At 41.2% G+C, this 16,636-nt stretch overlaps 1 protein-coding gene across 9 annotated transcripts in view; it reads right to left on the reverse strand.

Annotated features, from left to right (window-relative positions):
- Positions 1-589: 589 nt before the first annotated feature.
- Positions 590-16,636, reverse strand: part of bahcc1a (BAH domain and coiled-coil containing 1a) — a 64,611-nt gene continuing 48,564 nt past the window's right edge. For 3 of the 9 annotated variants that reach the window (XM_085271308.1, XM_085271307.1, XM_085271304.1), the window contains exons 14-29: positions 16,515-16,631; positions 14,030-14,141; positions 13,452-13,686; positions 13,140-13,313; positions 11,698-11,871; positions 11,315-11,604; positions 11,074-11,154; positions 10,106-10,229; positions 9,874-9,988; positions 9,321-9,396; positions 6,422-6,530; positions 6,220-6,336; positions 5,960-6,121; positions 3,305-4,545; positions 2,923-3,159; positions 590-2,770 (exon numbers count right to left, since the gene is read on the reverse strand). In XM_085271308.1, coding sequence (XP_085127434.1) covers positions 2,561-2,770; positions 2,923-3,159; positions 3,305-4,545; positions 5,960-6,121; positions 6,220-6,336; positions 6,422-6,530; positions 9,321-9,396; positions 9,874-9,988; positions 10,106-10,229; positions 11,074-11,154; positions 11,315-11,604; positions 11,698-11,871; positions 13,140-13,313; positions 13,452-13,686; positions 14,030-14,141; positions 16,515-16,631 — 3,574 coding nt within the window. In that variant the 3' untranslated portion in view covers positions 590-2,560. The remainder of the gene's footprint in view (positions 2,771-2,922; positions 3,160-3,304; positions 4,546-5,959; positions 6,122-6,219; positions 6,337-6,421; positions 6,531-9,320; positions 9,397-9,873; positions 9,989-10,105; positions 10,230-11,073; positions 11,155-11,314; positions 11,605-11,697; positions 11,872-13,139; positions 13,314-13,451; positions 13,687-14,029; positions 14,142-16,514; positions 16,632-16,636) is intronic. The other 6 variants (XM_085271311.1, XM_085271306.1, XM_085271312.1 and 3 more) reach the window with 5 other exon arrangements.

The following is a 16,636-nucleotide window of genomic DNA, read 5'->3' on the forward strand; positions in this document are numbered from 1 at the left end:
TTTTTGACAGATTTTTTTTATCTTTTCTTGTTTTTATGACTGGTGGTTTAATACATTTGTTAAAGAATCACAGATGTATAGTGTGCACGCATAGAGAGTGCAGTTTTCTAACTTTCTGCTTAAATGAAATAAAATAAGTGTTTATTTTTGCTTCACAAAATTAACTAATATACTGTATATTAAAAAAAGAACAGGGTTAAACATACTCTATATGGACAAAAGTACTGGGCCACCGACACATTACACCCACAGGAGCCGCTCAGCCATGGGAGCTCATGCCCCGAAGCTCTGGGAGCACAGTTTTCGTGCTGATGTTAATGCAATCAGAGATTTGGAAATATCTAGGGGCAAGAAATTTCACAAACTGACCTGTTACAACAGTGGCATCCTATTACAGATAAAAGCAGACTGTGTGGCCAGTTGCTTGACTTTTTTTTTTTTTTTTTTGCTTGATTGAAAACAGTGAAATTTAAAGATTAAGAGGTGTGGGCAATGCTTTTGTCCATATAATGATATAATGTTTGGTAATAGGAAATGAACAGTAAGATGAGTGGGAAACAGTCAAAATAACAGAATTAAATCACAGAGGTTTTTGGATGAGAAGAATCCAGTGTTGCTTTATTTTTTAATCTTTTTTTTCACTAAATGGCCTCTATAAGACCAGTTTTATTTAAGAAATGCAAATGCGACATCACACCAAGAAAAAAAAACAATGTCACATTCTCATAAAGCGCTCTTGGCATGAACAGCAACATTGACAATAAATAAAATGTTGGCAAACAAAATAAAACTTTGTGAGCAAAAAAATACTCAGGATTGCATATCAAACAAGACAAAAATAGAGAAAATGTACTTGGCACAAATTAAATAACATAAGTAATTTCCAGATCGAGTAAACCTGCTCTATGTCCATTGCTTTGTGAATCTGATTGTCCTTCACAGTTAGCATCAAGGATGTATGTGTTCTGTACAAAATAGACACAGACGGCTAATGAAACTAAAAATGGACTCATTTCAACAAATTGTCAGTACTCATCTTCTTTCCTTATCAGTACCTTGACCTTCACAGTCACACCTCCAGGTGGCATTTTGGTACATATTTATGTACTAACCAAAACTGCAGGTACGTGTGCAAGAAACCATTGTCACAATGCAAAGCCAGTAAATTTGCACATAGTGGAGGACAATTATTTTATAAGTTACCAGTGATTTCTGTGTTCAGTACAGGTGCTTGTTTTTTAAATAAAGGAAATTAAGATATTAAAGACACTTTGGTATTTTGTAGGCCATATTATGCTAAACTATGCACTGATGAGTGCATTGCACATTTAACACATTTTCATTAGAAGATCCAGTATTGTGTAACATTGATTTGTGTGGACACGATTATATTGTCGGGACACTCATCGCACACAAACGTCGCGCTGTAACGGTACGCTCGTATCACATCTTAAATCACTTTCGACCCGTGGCTGCGGTTAAGTCTGATCTGACTTTGTGATGATGACCATCAGAGAGGTAAATAAATAAAAAATAGCCAAACGAAAATGTGAAGGAACAGACAACTACGCAAAAAGCCACTTGACCTATGTGGGGTTTTTTTTCTTTTTAAACAGAATGACACCTTTCTCTTAGAAAGGGAGTCTTGTCCTGTTGTAGACTAAATCCTTCTGTCTTTGTCTGTGCTCTGTCTCAGTCTCTCTCAGCAGGGCATATGCAGTGCAACACTAACATCTTCAACCTTAACTTCCTGCAGCAAACGAAAAAAGAAAAAGCACACACAATGTAATGTATTCTACACATATATAAAAATAAATCAATTGCAAACATGGAAAGATACATTTCATATATACATAATAAACTCCTATATAAAATAGCTTTTATGTACATATAGACAACAGACAACAATACAATAATTGAACTATACAATATACACCTGAACAGTTAAGACAGGTGAGAGGTACTGAAGTGTATGGCTTCATTAGGAACATTTAAAAATATTTACAGACATCAACTTTACATCCTTTACATGTTTTCAACTTCCCTGGAATGAAGAGGCTTGGGTCGAGCCCCGTGCCTCACTTTTGTTTCCATTCCCTAAGGCTACCTTTTAAAGAATTGGTCCACATTGACTCTTGAGCCTAATGTTATTTTTTACAGTCAACTACAATTTCAGCTCTCCTTTTGATAGGAGCTGGAAGCGTGAGTTTTTAAAAAGGAGTTGTGAAGCTGTCAAAGGACCTTTTTAAAAGAGATTAGTTAGATGGTTGAAATGTCACTTATTGAATTTTGCTCTGCTCAGAAAGACACAGACTTTCTGCTATTCTTAATGACTGGATCAACCAGCTATGCTCACGGCCTCACAAATGTTAGACACCAACAGACTCCAGTGTGTAATGTCAGTCAGTCCAGTTTTGGTGCTGACATCTTGTCTGTGGGTCCTGGAGGCAAACCCAAATAACATTAGCCATTCTGCCGGACTGAATGGTTGAATAGGAGAAATCATGACGTTATATTCTTCCTCCGAAGAAGTTCTTCAGTAGTGTGTCCCCTTAGTGGATCAGCACATGATGGAAACGCCTTCAGCAGTGACCAACTGACCAGTGGTCGGATCGTACGTCCCAGCCAGGTAGTACAGATCTGGAGAGGTACTGTTCGGCTTCTGATTGCGAGTCAGACACTCATACTCCTCTCTGCTCACCACCTGGCACTTGTGAGAGATTGTCTGGACATCATTCTCATCCTCGTGGCACGACTGATAAAGGGCATGCTGGACAGAAACAAGGGATTAGTTACAGGATATTCACAAAGCAAATCGTTACAAATATAGCTACGAAAACAGTGTTATGAAATGTATTTGCCTGCTTCTTCATTTTTTTGCATATTTGTCTGCACTGTATCCCGTATAACAACCCAGCTTACCTTGCCATCTCGATGCCTTTTCCCTAGCTTTGTCTCTTCAGGGTGGTAGAACCATTTGACTTTGACTACCATTCTAGAAGTCCATGATTCCCAGAAGTTCTCAATTTGACCCACATATGGGAGGTTAGGTCGTCCAGCTGAGAGGAACACAGCACAATCTCCCACTTTCACCGTTTCTCTGCCTCGCACAATGGCCTTATAGAAAAGCTTCTTGGCCTTGCCCTTAAGTCCTCGCCTCTGTGAAAAACCAGACACTTTGACCAATCCTCTTTGATAATGACGATTATTACTGATGTTTGTTGACCTCAAGGGGCACGTATTGTAAACTATTTGAGCTAATATTGCAAGAGAAAACCTAAACCGATTGATAGCCTATTCTCACCTGTGTAGGGCTTCCTGACCACCTCCACATTTGTCTTCCTGAAAGGAATGCGGACATCTTGGGCCTTGGAATAAATGTAGCCTCATCTGGAAGCATCCTAGGTTTCTTGACAAAATCCTTAGTTGGTTTAGATAGGGAGCCTGCACATTCTTTCCTCTTCAAGGACTTGCTGTGAGAGACCTGGTTAAGGGTGGCACCTTTGGCACTGGAAACAGCCATAGCTTTGGCCACAAAGGCATGCTGGCGAGGCCTTGAAGATGTAGAGGGTTCTGATGGTTGTAGGAGCCCCCGATGGGAGGAAAGACAACTCTGCAGCATCAGTGTTGAACTATCCTCATCCTCTGAGCTGTACGAGGAATCATTTTCAGAGGAACAGAGGCTGGAACTTGAAAGAGAGCCTGAAGAGGAGGAGCTTGAAGAACCTGAAGAAGAGGAGGAGACCGAGAGACGAGAAAGGAAGCGACCAGCAGTCCTTAGTCCTCCTGAGGCTGCAGCCAGTGCAGCCCTCCTCTCTTCCTCTTCTTCTTCCTCTTCATCATCCAGATCAGAGTAGGAGCTGTGACAGTCTCTGTGAGAGCTGAAGCCCAAGTCACCATATTCCCCGAGACGCATAGAAGTAGAGGGCTTTCTTTGAGGTGTGGTCCCTTTTAGAAGAAGTTCTACTCTGGAGGCTCCCTTCTTGTTATCCTTTACCAGCAGGACTGGATGAGAGTATGCTTCTGTCCTGGGTAAGCCACTTACACTGGAAGATGCCCCTCGCAGCAGCAGAGCCTTGCTGTTCTTTGTCTTGGGGGATGTCACTCCTTCATGATCCAACTTGATGAGGAACTCTTGTCCAGACCTTTTGCTCCTTGGCATAACCTGTTCATCTTGTTTGCGCTTTTCACCATACAGCCCACTTCTGGAACCCAAAGATAAAGCCGAACCTGGTCCTGTAGACTGGGTACAGAAGGAAGAGTAACCATTTGCAATGCTTCTAAAGGAATCCACCTCAAACGAGCTGCTGCTGAAAAGGCCTTTGGTTGGGACGGAAGCCTGTGACTGGGAATGAGTCATAGAGAACAGGTCATCCTCCTTTCCTTTCAAGGTCCTCTTGGGTGCACCGTTGAACTGAAAGAGATTATCAGACGTCCTCTTTCTGGTGTTGGTCAATGAGCTCCAGCCCAGGAAAGGCGAAGGATTTTTATTGGCATTCTCAATTTGCTGCTGCTTTTGTTTTTTCCCAGAACCCTTTGGTCTCCCTAGAATGAAAAAAACATAATATGCTTTAACAATAAATCACAAATGAGCAAACACGGGTGTGTATTTGTACACACCCGTGTATATATATTAGATATACCTTTCATACAGTGGAAACACCTTTCAATAAAATATGTCTAGAATGATACTGAAAATAACTAAATATAAACACAACAATAAGCTGTTCTAACAGCGAACCAAAGCTGAAAAATAAACACTTTACAAAGTATTTTTGTCAAGGCTGTTGTATTAGATCGCATTGCAGTCTATTTATTGAATTATTGTCAAGAACTCCTAAATTTCTTGTTAAAATCAACAATGTTTTGTTATGAGATAAGACATGTCTTCATCTTTAACATTAGAATTGCCAAAGGGTTCATTTAGACTCCTCGCTTAAAATAAAACCCCATTATCTCTTATTTCATGACTTTTCCTAAAATAAATTTCATTATTACATAGTGAATTCTGGGGTTTGATGAGAGACAAAAAAGAAAAAATAATTATACCTAGAATCGCCAAAGAGGCCATTTTGACCTCCATAGAATCGAAGCATGCCTGGTTGCCTAGCAGCACATATTGTTTGCACACATTTTGATATGCAGGCTGTCGTCATGACTGATGGATAAATATAGACATGCAATGGAACACGACAAAAGCAGAGCGAAGACGCAGACTAAGAATCCCAGCTGTGCAGAAATATAGCCAAACAATGACGCAGTGAAGAACCTCCAACATCCAATATTTGTTATGTTAACTTCACTGTCTGCAAATATTTCTTAAAACTATGTCGGAAGAAAATGTTGTTTATTGAACAGTTTCTGATAATAAACTGCAAATAAACGGTGCACTGTTTTGCCCAAATCCTCGTCCAGCAAACCTTTTGGCTACGATGGAAAAACCTCAGCATGGGCCACTCACGCCTAGGGGTGCGACCGGTCAGTGGGTGAAACTTTGTGTTGCTGGCAACTTTTCGATCTTTAGCCTGAGTATGTATCTATTTGCAGTGTTACTAAAACTACAGTAATTCTTTCTCAAATCGTCAACTTATAAATTCATATAAAATACAGATAAATTTAAAAAAATTGTTCTTTTTTTGTTTTCTTTGTGCATATGAATCAATACGTTTTGAAATTATAGCACAAATTAAATATCAAAATGAAAATTTTGGATCTTCTTTATTTTAGTATAGCTAATACTATAGGTTATCTAAAATTTGCTTTTAGCTTTTCCATAATGATGATTGTCTAAAATGATTATATTTTTTGAACTGTTAATTATCATTTTGTTTGTTGTACCTTTGTTTAGATGATTATAAAAGTCTTTCAATCTGTAATAAAATGATCTAAATCATTTATAAAACTCCTAACAGCTCATGTAACACTGGAGGTAAACATGGTTTCAGGGGTTAACTCTCACCTGGTCTTCTTTTAATAACGGTCAGACTCTGGGTGGTGTTTACAGTGTTAATAGTGCTCAGTCTGTCTGAAGGTCTCTCACTGATTGGTGCCTGCTCCAGACTGGAGGTTCTCTTGGCTGCTGAACCACTGGGAACCAATAGGGAAGGAGATGGCTCTCCACCTAAAGTAGAACATTATCAGCATTTAGTTAACACAGTATGCCACACACCCCAACAAAAAAGGGTCTAATTCCATGTTACTCCAAGAGGAGGCACCCACAGTGAATTTGGTATCCTGGAGGCAGGAGGCGGATGTTGGGGAGTGAAATCTTCCCTCGATCCCCATCATCAAACTCTACCATCACCCCGCCTTGCTTCCTCTCATCAGATGAACCACCTGCAAGTGGTAAAAATTCACTCTATCAGCTGTGATAAAAGCGGACGATATGCATATACAGTTTTCTTTGTAACTGATGCCTCACCTCGGCGAACATAGCCTGGGTATAAGCAGCGGGAGCGCTCACTCCAATAAGCGCACACTCTGGTTCCTTCAGCGAGCATAGCCTCCGACTCTGGACGTATATCCAGGACCTGGAGTCAGACCAAAACATAATTAAGATTCATTACAGGTTCCACACAATGCACACACAGACATGCTTGCATACACACACTGACACACACATACAAACAGTGTGAGAGCAATGGAGCATTGTGCTTGGGCAGCCACTGTGCCACGTTTCCAAGCGGCACTTATCTCATGCCAATGTGCCAGTCAGGGCTGAAAAGAACGGAAGCCATGATGCAGTAAATCCTGACTTGCTGAGTAATACTAAAGAGGGCCTGAATAGAGGGCTTGTGATTGCAGGTTGCCAGATCCTCCCTCCAACAATGCAGGCAGCCCCAGCATCCGCCACTCACTGGGGGCTCTTTCAGGTTGCTTTCATTTACTGTTGCTATGGCAAGGGACCCTTTGACTGATGAGGTGTAGATGTGAACGTGTGTGTGCTTGTGTGTGTATGCGTGTCAGGGGTTGGAGGGGGGGGGTATCAGGGTACTGCTGTCAGAGTCAAATGAATGGCTCTTTTGAACCTTAACACTCTTGGACTAATCTAAAGACACCAAAGTGGAAGTATGGCACAATTAGAACCAGCTGCTATGTGATGAGTGTTTAGATAAGAGCAGTTTTGCCAGAACTACTTGGTATAAAACTGCCAGGAAAGTTAGAAAATGACACTACGAGCGGGAAATAGAGAAGAAAGTTAAAGAAGGAAACGAAAAAGCTAAACTGATCACATTAACAAGTTGACATTGATGAGAGGAGGTAAGTGTTAAGGTAGAGAGTAGGCTAACGTGTACTAATGGGCATGCAAGATCATCTTGAGGATAATTGAAATAACATTGTGTTCTTGTATGACTATGTCTGCATTTATACCTGAATAAAAAAGCAAGGGCGTTACACTATACAAAGAATACTTAAAAAGTAAGATTTATTTTTATTATTGTCTTTGAGACCATATGAACATGTGATATATAATTATGAATGAAAGGAACAGCAGTGTGGGTTAGCTGGACACCTTGTTTGGCTGACATAGACATAAAAAAAAAATCAGAGACCTGTTTGTGAGCATTTTAGGTCATGATTTCTAGATAGATATAGCTACTGTTTGGGGTTTTTTTTTCATTTTATAATGAATGTATTTATGTATTTAGTTTTGTTTATTAAGAGCCACAAGGCAATTTATGTTGTAGTTCCATTATATTAAAGAGAATGCAGATACATATATATGTATAAAAAAAACTGGTCACCTACACCACTCACCCTAAACAATCTAAGTATAAAATCAGTGATTTTGGTGTGAAGTTTGAACTTTAAAAGATAAAAAAATTAATGAATAAATAATGTAAATAAATATATAAAGTCATCTTACTAAAGCTAGTAAGTACATTTTATTTCTATAGTACATTTAGAAACATTTAAAAGTGGTTTATCGTTAAAAAAAACGTAATAACTAAATATGAAAAAGTTTTTCAGAAAAAATTCATGAAATACACCAAATATAATACACACAATCTCTCTGCGTTTGTTTCTTTGTCCTCCAACTCCTTCTACACAATCAGAGTTACACCAGCCAAACTTGGCTCACGAGTGAAGACTCTTATTTATACTAGATATTATGATGACATCATGTTGCCTAGCAACCAGCTAGCAGCAAGTGAAAATGACCTATAAGACCTTTTGAAAGCATCTTTATCGTTTTAATTTCACAACAGCAACATCTCATTTATATCCGCAATAGCTGAATGATACATTATATACAATAATGTCATCACGTTGCCTAGCAACCACATAGCAATGAGTTAAAATTACCCTCTTTTCTTGCATCCATTCACCTAGAACAGCTTTATAAAAAGCATTATGTCATTTAAAATGTGAATGTGTTTGAAAATGTTTGCATGCTGCATGTATCCATAACCATGAGGAAGTTTTGGTTACATGCAAAGTTTAAAAAACACCCACAACTTTATCGTTTAATTTCTAAAAGAATTTTAAGTGAGCTATGAGCACAACAGCATTTAGGATGAAGTCACTGCAAAGTTACAATGGCCTCTTAACAGCTGCAAACCACAATCGTGCCAGTTAAACTCTGCTCTACTTTTCAGCTCTCCTCGTCTTAGGAATATTCCTTTTGAGCAAGCATAATGTCCTGTGCCCTGTTTGGCAATAATGAAGTCAGTTTCAGGAGATGTGGGTACGACAGCTCTGCTTTGAGTGACCCAGTTGTTATTAGTGCAAAGAGACCTGCATGAACAAATCTGTCCCACTATAGTAAACAGTATGAAGCTATTGTGAATACAGAGAAGGTAAAGAACCAGCCAAGGTATTGAAGCGGTTAAATAAATGAAATGGCAATATTACAATAGCTCTGTAACCCAACATTTGCTTCACAACAGGTCTTCATACACATATAGTGTATTTGTTAATTTCAGCCTTTAAACAGCTCTTATTTTGGCAGTAAAGGGGACGTAATGTACGCATCATGTCCTATTTAATCTCCAAACCGTGAATGGATCCTGGTTTTGGTGGGATTATTCAGCCCACACAAAGAGCTTAGTTTAACAGACATTCAAAGATACTCACACACATAAACCTAAAGATCCTGCCCATCTGTTCATATTCACTTAAGTTTAGATGCTCTCAATGACCCCTGAGAGGAAACAAGGGAAGTTGAAAGAGAGAAAGCGAAATGACTAAAAGAGGCTAAAGAAAAGCTGGAAGGCAATGTGGAAAAAAGTGCAAAGAAAGAATATATTGTCGTGGCCAAAGATGAGACATGGCTTTCTTTTAACAAAGAGTGTTTAGGTGCAACAAGGTGAACTTACAGCTTCTTGTAGCAGTTGCTCCAATGAATAGATTCTTGGGCGGTTTCCTCTTTCACCGTCAATAACAACACTAAAGCTAGAGGGAGGCACAGCAGAGAGAAATAAGATGAAGCTATTTTCAGATGCTTGTATTATGCTTGCCTGGCTCCCATGTCATGTGTTACTCCCACTCTACTGTTGTTATAGCATCTCTTTGCTGCCTGCACCAGAGGAGCTGTATTGATACTCAGAGCCTAGTATGGAATAATGTGACGTTTGTTAAGTAAGAAGCATGAAATTATTGATAACTTCTATGACGAGCATGCAAAAATCCTTTTTATTATCAACATGGCTCTGACAGCTATAATAACCTTCTGTAGACGCCCTTTTTTGCCATACCTCAGCTTCTGCTTAGAAATGCCACTTTGACAAAGTTTACTTCAGGTTAACATTGACCAAAAGGTCAGACTAAAGTTTTTAGGATATAATTTGAAAGCTAACATCCTTGAGTTAAATTAAGACTAACATTAAAAAAAGTGTTGTGTATATTTAAAAAAAAAAACAGTTCACTTACATGTCTGGTAGCTCCAGAGTGTGGACCCTGGCAGCATATAGAAGCTCATCCTCCTTGGAAATCAGCACCTTCAGGCCATCGGTTAACAGCTCTTTGGTCAGGACACAGTTTGGAACTGCATAAGAAAGAGCAAACAATGTATCCTGGTTAAAATTTGTAATGGTGAAAGTAACCATTCTATCTGCTACTTAAAACACTATTAAAAAAAAAGATATAAAATTTTATCACAGACCTTCAGGGTTTTTGCGCGAATGGCTGCTGTGCTCCTCTTCCTCTGAGAAGCTGCTACCATCCATCTGAAAACCCTCATCAGCGGCGAAGCTCTCCAACAAACGACTCACTGCTCGTCCCTTTGGCTATACAGAACATATCAGAAGGGATGAAAGGAAGCATAAATGACTGTGAAGATGAATAAATAATAAATGTGGAGATAGTGTGATAAGATATTGTTTATAATGCTTTTCAAACTAGCAGTTAACCACAGGGGACAAAACCTGTACCATTACCTATCTGCACTCATTTTACTTGTTTTTTCCCTCCCTCATAACACATAGTCTTCTCCGCAGAGTTTAATCAGCAGGAGGCTGAGCTATGCAAAACATGCTGAATGCGTATAGTAGTTCCACAATAATGTGTTGGAAAGTAAGGCTACGTTCACACTGCAGGCAAAAGTGCATCTAATCCCATTTTTTTGACCCTATGTGACCCATCATGGTATGACAGTGTGAACGGCACAAATTCGATATCTTCAAATCCGATCTGGGTCACTTTCGTATGTGGTACTGAATCCGATACATATCCGACGTTTTAGAAAGCGACTGCTGTTTGAACGGTCATGTCGCATTAAATCCGTCTTTTACGTCACTGACACAAGACAGACGCCAATTATCAGCGCCGGAGAAGACATCGCGAACGCTTCCTGGCCATCCAGTGTAGATGTCAGTGAAACTGTTGGGAAGACAATGTTGGAGAAACGTGAACATTTTATTTGTACTGAAATATCTGCAGATTCTGACAGAAATCTGCAACTATCCTTTGAAGCACCGCTCCACATTTTATTTGTAGTGTGAACAAGCAGACAAAAAAAATCGGATTTGATCAAAAAATCGGAATTGAGCATTAAAACCTGCAGTGTGAACGTAGCCTAAGATATGACCAGAATTGAAAGCTAGTGTTTGTTTGCTGTTCGCCTGCTGGTACCTGTTGGTCTTTGCTCCTTTGTCCCCTGCTTCCATCTTCGCCCTGCAAAGATGAGCCCCCAATTGGCCAGCAACTTCTCCTCTGGTAAAGTGAGAGAAGAGGAATTATTGCCACAGCAAGGGCACATGAAGATATACCATATGCAAAGTTTGTACTTCAGTTTTGTTGTGTCATATCTTCAGTATATGTGGTTTAATAAAATTGGTTGATCAAAATTTCGATTGGAAAATTTTTTTTTTACCTTGTTAATTGCTCCTCTCAACATGGTGCTCTTGCGGGTTGCCCGCTTCAGCCTCTCACTTGTGGTGGGAAAGGTAGCTAGTCCCATGCTCCTCCTGTAGCGGTTGCCTCTGGTCCCAAGACTGCCCCACCGAGGTTCCTTAGACCTGGGCCCACATGTTTTTCTTGCTACTTCAGGCTGCCGATCTTGGTGGTCTTGGTGATTTTTAACTGCTGTGGTCATGCCCATCCTAGAGTTGGACTTCTTCCTGATTTTGACTTCCCCCTCTGCACCAGACAGACTCTGGGATCCTGTATGGTTTGATTACAGAAGGACATTTAGACTGAGCTAACAATACAAAGGAGCTTCTTGAATTATCAATTATTTTCAAAGGGCAGTCTTACCATAAAGCTCCTGCCTTTGTTTTTTGTTCCAGGCTTTCTGGTTGGCTTCCAGTTTTACAACAGACGATGGACTAGGCCCAATCATGGAGGAGCTTAAAGTGACATCTCTAGAGGGTTGGACTTTGTAATCTTGAACTTCATCAGTATCACAACTGCCTTCCTCTTCTTCATCTTCTAGCAGATTTAGGAAACAATAAAACATATATTCAGTAAAGGCATGAAAAAAAAACTTAGCTTATCCAATCCATCTCCCCACGTCATTACCAACCAGTAAAGTTCTTTAACTCACTCCCAATCAATCCACAGACACTTCATTAGCATTAAAGTAAATAGTTTAACGGTTCATAGGAAAGATATATGAACTGCTTTGCTTCAGTGGTATTTCCTGGTGTGAACCCACATGCTACTGAGAATGTGTGTGCTAGGGAGAGTATGAGGGAGTTTTTATGTTTGTCACTGCAGTTTTTTTTCTTTGCAGCGGCTCTTTGACCTGGTATGCGGGTCTCCAGGGGTGTGCAAAACTCTCACAGCCAGGTGTCTATAGTTGTGTGTCTGTGTCCAGCCCAGACCAGCCAACAGAGCTGACCACTGAGCTGTTGAATGTAAATGCACATCTCTGCCAAGACATACATCCCAATCTTTCTTCACTCGCCCATCAAAATGGATTGGTTTTCAATTTTTTTTTTTTTTTAGAAATTAGCAAAAGGCAATATAGATTTAAAGGAGCTTTTGGATCATAGACTGACTCAGTACATTAGCTGTACTTGTCAGATATGCATTTTTATTTTATTTGTAGAAATTTGTAGAAATGTTTCAAAAAATCCCTGTCATATTTTCATAGCTAGCTATTTAGATATCTAAAGGTAACTTTCAATTTTGGTATTCAATTTTATCTATATAGCAAAAATTCACAATTGGCGGTGCCTTAAGGCATTTTATATTGTAGATAAAGACCCTGTGATATTAGACAGAAACCCCAACAATCATGAGCAAGCACTTGGTGACGGTAGGAAGGAAAAGCTCCCTTTTAACAGGAAGAACTCTCTAGCAGAACCACCCTAAGGGAGGGGAAGCCATCCACCGCAACCGGTTGGGGGGTGACGGCAAAGAGAAGCAAGCAGTGAGAGAAAGACAGGACAAAAGACACACTATGGGAGAAAGAGCCAGAGTTGAATAATTATGAATGATTAAATATAGCAGTGGTGTATAAACACAGAGAGAGCAAAAAGAGATGAGTGAAGAAGAAATGCTCAGTGTGCCCAGCAACCTGGGTCTACTGCAGCCTATGTTTTAGGGATGTTTCAGGGTCACCCGATTCAACCCTAACTATCAGCTTCATCAAAACAGAAAGTTTTAATCCTAATCTTAAAAGTAGAGTGTTTGTCTCCTTAATCATTAACTTGACTTAACTACGTCTCCAGGCTCAGTATTTACTGTCCCACCTTGATCAGAGGAGTCGCTCTCTGCAGGCGAGCTTTCTTCCTCCTCCATTGCTTCGTGCCTTTGGCCACGGTGAACCTTTGTTCTGTGCTGGCTCAGGGTGGTCGATCCCTTTTTACGTCCACAACGCACCAGTCCGGTCCAGCTCTCTTGGTGGACACTGTCCCCACTGGCTGCTGAAAAAGTTTAAGAAATAAATCACTGCTTAACTCTAAGGGTAACTGCTGATGGGGGGAAAAACAACAATACTCTGCACAGTAAAACTAAAAACAGGAGGAACAAGCACAATCAGTGCAATGATTGCCACTATCTACCTGTATCGCTTTGTCCCCCAGACTCTCGCCTGGAGTCTGCTTTGCTTGTGCCCTGGCTTCTGTGTCCATGCTTAAGGTTGGAGCTGCAGAGTGAAATTTCCTTGTCCCTCGAGCCTGTCCCTGAGAGATTCTTTTTAACCTGGGCCTTTTGCTTGAGCTGAACCACATCTCCAGCCAGCTTGGAGTTGAGCATGCTGTGAAGACTGCTTTTTCTGCAGCTCTGTGCTTTTACCTGCTGCAACAGAAAGACAGATGAGACTGGTGAAAACCAGTTACACTCCTTACAGAAGCCACAAAAGCATCACAATGACATCATCATGACATCATCATCTCCTCTGACATTGTGAAGAGAGCCCTTGTTTTCTCAAGAATAGAGAATTAAAAAAGCAATTGGAGAAGCTCTAACAAGACAGACATTTATATGGAGAGCAGAGGATCAGGATGAACTCCTGAGGGTAGCGCCTAATTAGAAATGGGATGCAACAAAGGGATATATCAAATGCAACGAAACAAAGAGCGGCTTCTTTTATTTCTGGCTATGTGTGGGACAGAAGGGAGTACGACAAGGGGACCCTGACCTGTGTGCTGCTGAGTCGCTCAAAGCCTCGACTGGACAGCCTCTTCTTCCTTCGCTGGCTTTCTCCGCCCCCTCCCAGGTCGTCAGGCAAACCAAGCCCTGCCCCCATCGATCTGCAAGGGGAAAAAAAAGAAGGGAGTTGAGTCACCTCTCTCTGGGATCTGGTAACTTTCCCTTTTCTGTCAAGTGAGCCGAATGACAAAAAGGACAAGAAGAGTCCAGTGTCTGAGACACCCACTTGAAAATTAATCTCTAACAAGAAAACTGGGATTGTTTGAGGGCAATTTGGTGCTTCTTCTAGGGAGAATGTTTGTCCCCTGTAAAGCACTACTGCACAGCTTTGAAGGATACCGTGAATGGTTAGAAGGCACTGGAATTTGAATGTGGTCATATTGTATTCAGTGAGTATCATGCCTCTCTGGTTGCTTTTTCATATCACTGTGGCACACACTTTCCCCTATGCTGAGCAGCATCACAGGCCAACCACTCCAAATGCCCTTGAATTTCCCCCTGGAAGACTGCCCGTAGACCACACCGAAATGAGCCAGACCATGCTCAAACAAAAGATTAACTTCCTCTCTCCTAGCATGCATACAACCTCGGAAACCATTCCATTCCAATGACTAAATCTGACGTAGATAAGTAAAATACTGTGCATTTGTTCTGCTTCCATATTGGTGCAGAAACTGTTTTTAAAGTAAAGAACCATGTGCTGTTTTTTTTTTGCATGTTTGTTTTGATGTCATTTATCAGCAGCATGCGAATTCACAGTGCCCATGAAGGTGCTGATTGTGTGTAAATCTCATAATTCCAGCATGCACCTGCAAGACTCAAGAAGAATGAAAGCAATTGTCAGGCAGTGGGACTCTCTGCCCACTGACTGACAGGAGAGTGACAGAGGTGCCAGTGGAGTGTGAGTTGTCCCCGTGAGGCAGATCCCACCACGGCTTGCTTTCCGCTGCTGACAAACACAATGTGACAGAGTCCCTCCCATTTATGGTGGAGGGGGCTGGTGGAGCTGAGTGTACAGTGACTAATTAAACAGAATTGATTATCAGGGTTTGCTGGCAAGCAGGAGTTCTCTCTAGCATACAACCCCGTCCAACCCCAAATCAAAGCGACACCACAAAGGACCCCAATGCTCTACCCACAGGAATAACATAAGCGTGCACAGAAACAAACAATGCCTGCTTCAGTGCTCATAAGCACACTGCTGCATCCATCTCTAACTAAACAGATGCATAAAATTTGCAAGTTGGAAGGCTTGATCACGAGGCCTGAATGTATCTCCCACTCAAACACTACCACACACACGCACCCCCGGTGGTTAAAGCAAAGTAGGGAAAAAGATACTGAAAGGCTGGGTGGGCTATCCACTGACCCACTGACCCACTAACCCCCATCAGCACAAAAGCATCAGCGTTTTGTAGCGGCATGACTGGCAGGTGCAGGACAGCGCTTTTATAGAACCCTGCCACATAACGCAACATGGGGCTAAACAGTCCTCAGTCTGCTTGCTTGTTTCTCATTCACAAGTATCACGTCATTCTCTTTTGGGTTGTGCACACATCACAAACAAAAGGGTGTACACCCTGGGAGCTTTTAAGAAAAATAAAGTGTCTTGGCTGTGATTGAATTTAAAGTACAACAAAAAGACAGACTTCAGTTTACTCTTCTGTGAGACTGTAACCCCATATGTGCTCCCACTTTCCCTCCACTGCACTTCACTTGAGGGCCCAGGCCTTATATTTGGGTGTCATTGTCACTCAGCATTAGCATCTGATCAGCACGGGCCCTAGTGAGGGGGGTGCAAGAGGATACGGGTGGAAGAAGAGTGGCAAGTGACATTGCAAAGGGGCAGCTGTGGACAGTTGTCCAGAAACTGAAGTGAGAAAAGAAGGATTAAGATGGACAGAGAGGGAATGCTGCGAGGTAATATTTAGTGCCCAAAGGCATTCTGAGCCTAGATGCCGGGGATAACTGAAGCCTGAGAGTAAACCTTTTACCAACCCCTCCAACACAACTTCCAAACAGGAAAGGCATCCCTATTTTTACAATGTTGATTTAAAAAAACATTCTCCTGCTCGTTTCTGCTAATTTTTCCTCTTTCGTCATATTCCTCAAACACATACACGGACAAACATATACATGGACTCAAAAAGTCAGCTTAACTCTTATTGCCTTGCGAATCAGACGTGCACAATTCAGCCCGGTAAAGTTGAATGTTTTTATTTATATATATATTAACCCTGAATGAGTATTCTGTAGGACACAGCTGATACAGACTGCCCCGTTACGCAATTAATAACACCAATGTTGATTAGAGTAGAAGAGGTTTGATTCGACTTCCTAGAATAGTTCAGCGGTTCTCCTGTTTCCTGCTTATGCCAATGAGAGGCAGCGCCTGTATGGCAGTGATACAGAGGGGCTTATCATGCATGACTGGACTACAGCCAGCTAGCGGAGATGGGCTAACTGATACTCACTTGACTTTTCTTTGGCCCTCGGATGAGGACACTGGACCTGTGGTGAGGGTGGGTTTCCGCTTCCTCGGCCGCCCCGGTCCTCGCCGTGCTGGGCTGCGAGGTGTTTCTTCCTTCCTGCTGGC

This window comes from Mchenga conophoros, linkage group LG4, assembly GCF_057382185.1.
Source record: "Mchenga conophoros isolate Kocher_MC1m ecotype Shallow Benthic linkage group LG4, M_conophoros_male_GT1.1, whole genome shotgun sequence".
Taxonomy (NCBI): domain Eukaryota; kingdom Metazoa; phylum Chordata; class Actinopteri; order Cichliformes; family Cichlidae; genus Mchenga; species Mchenga conophoros.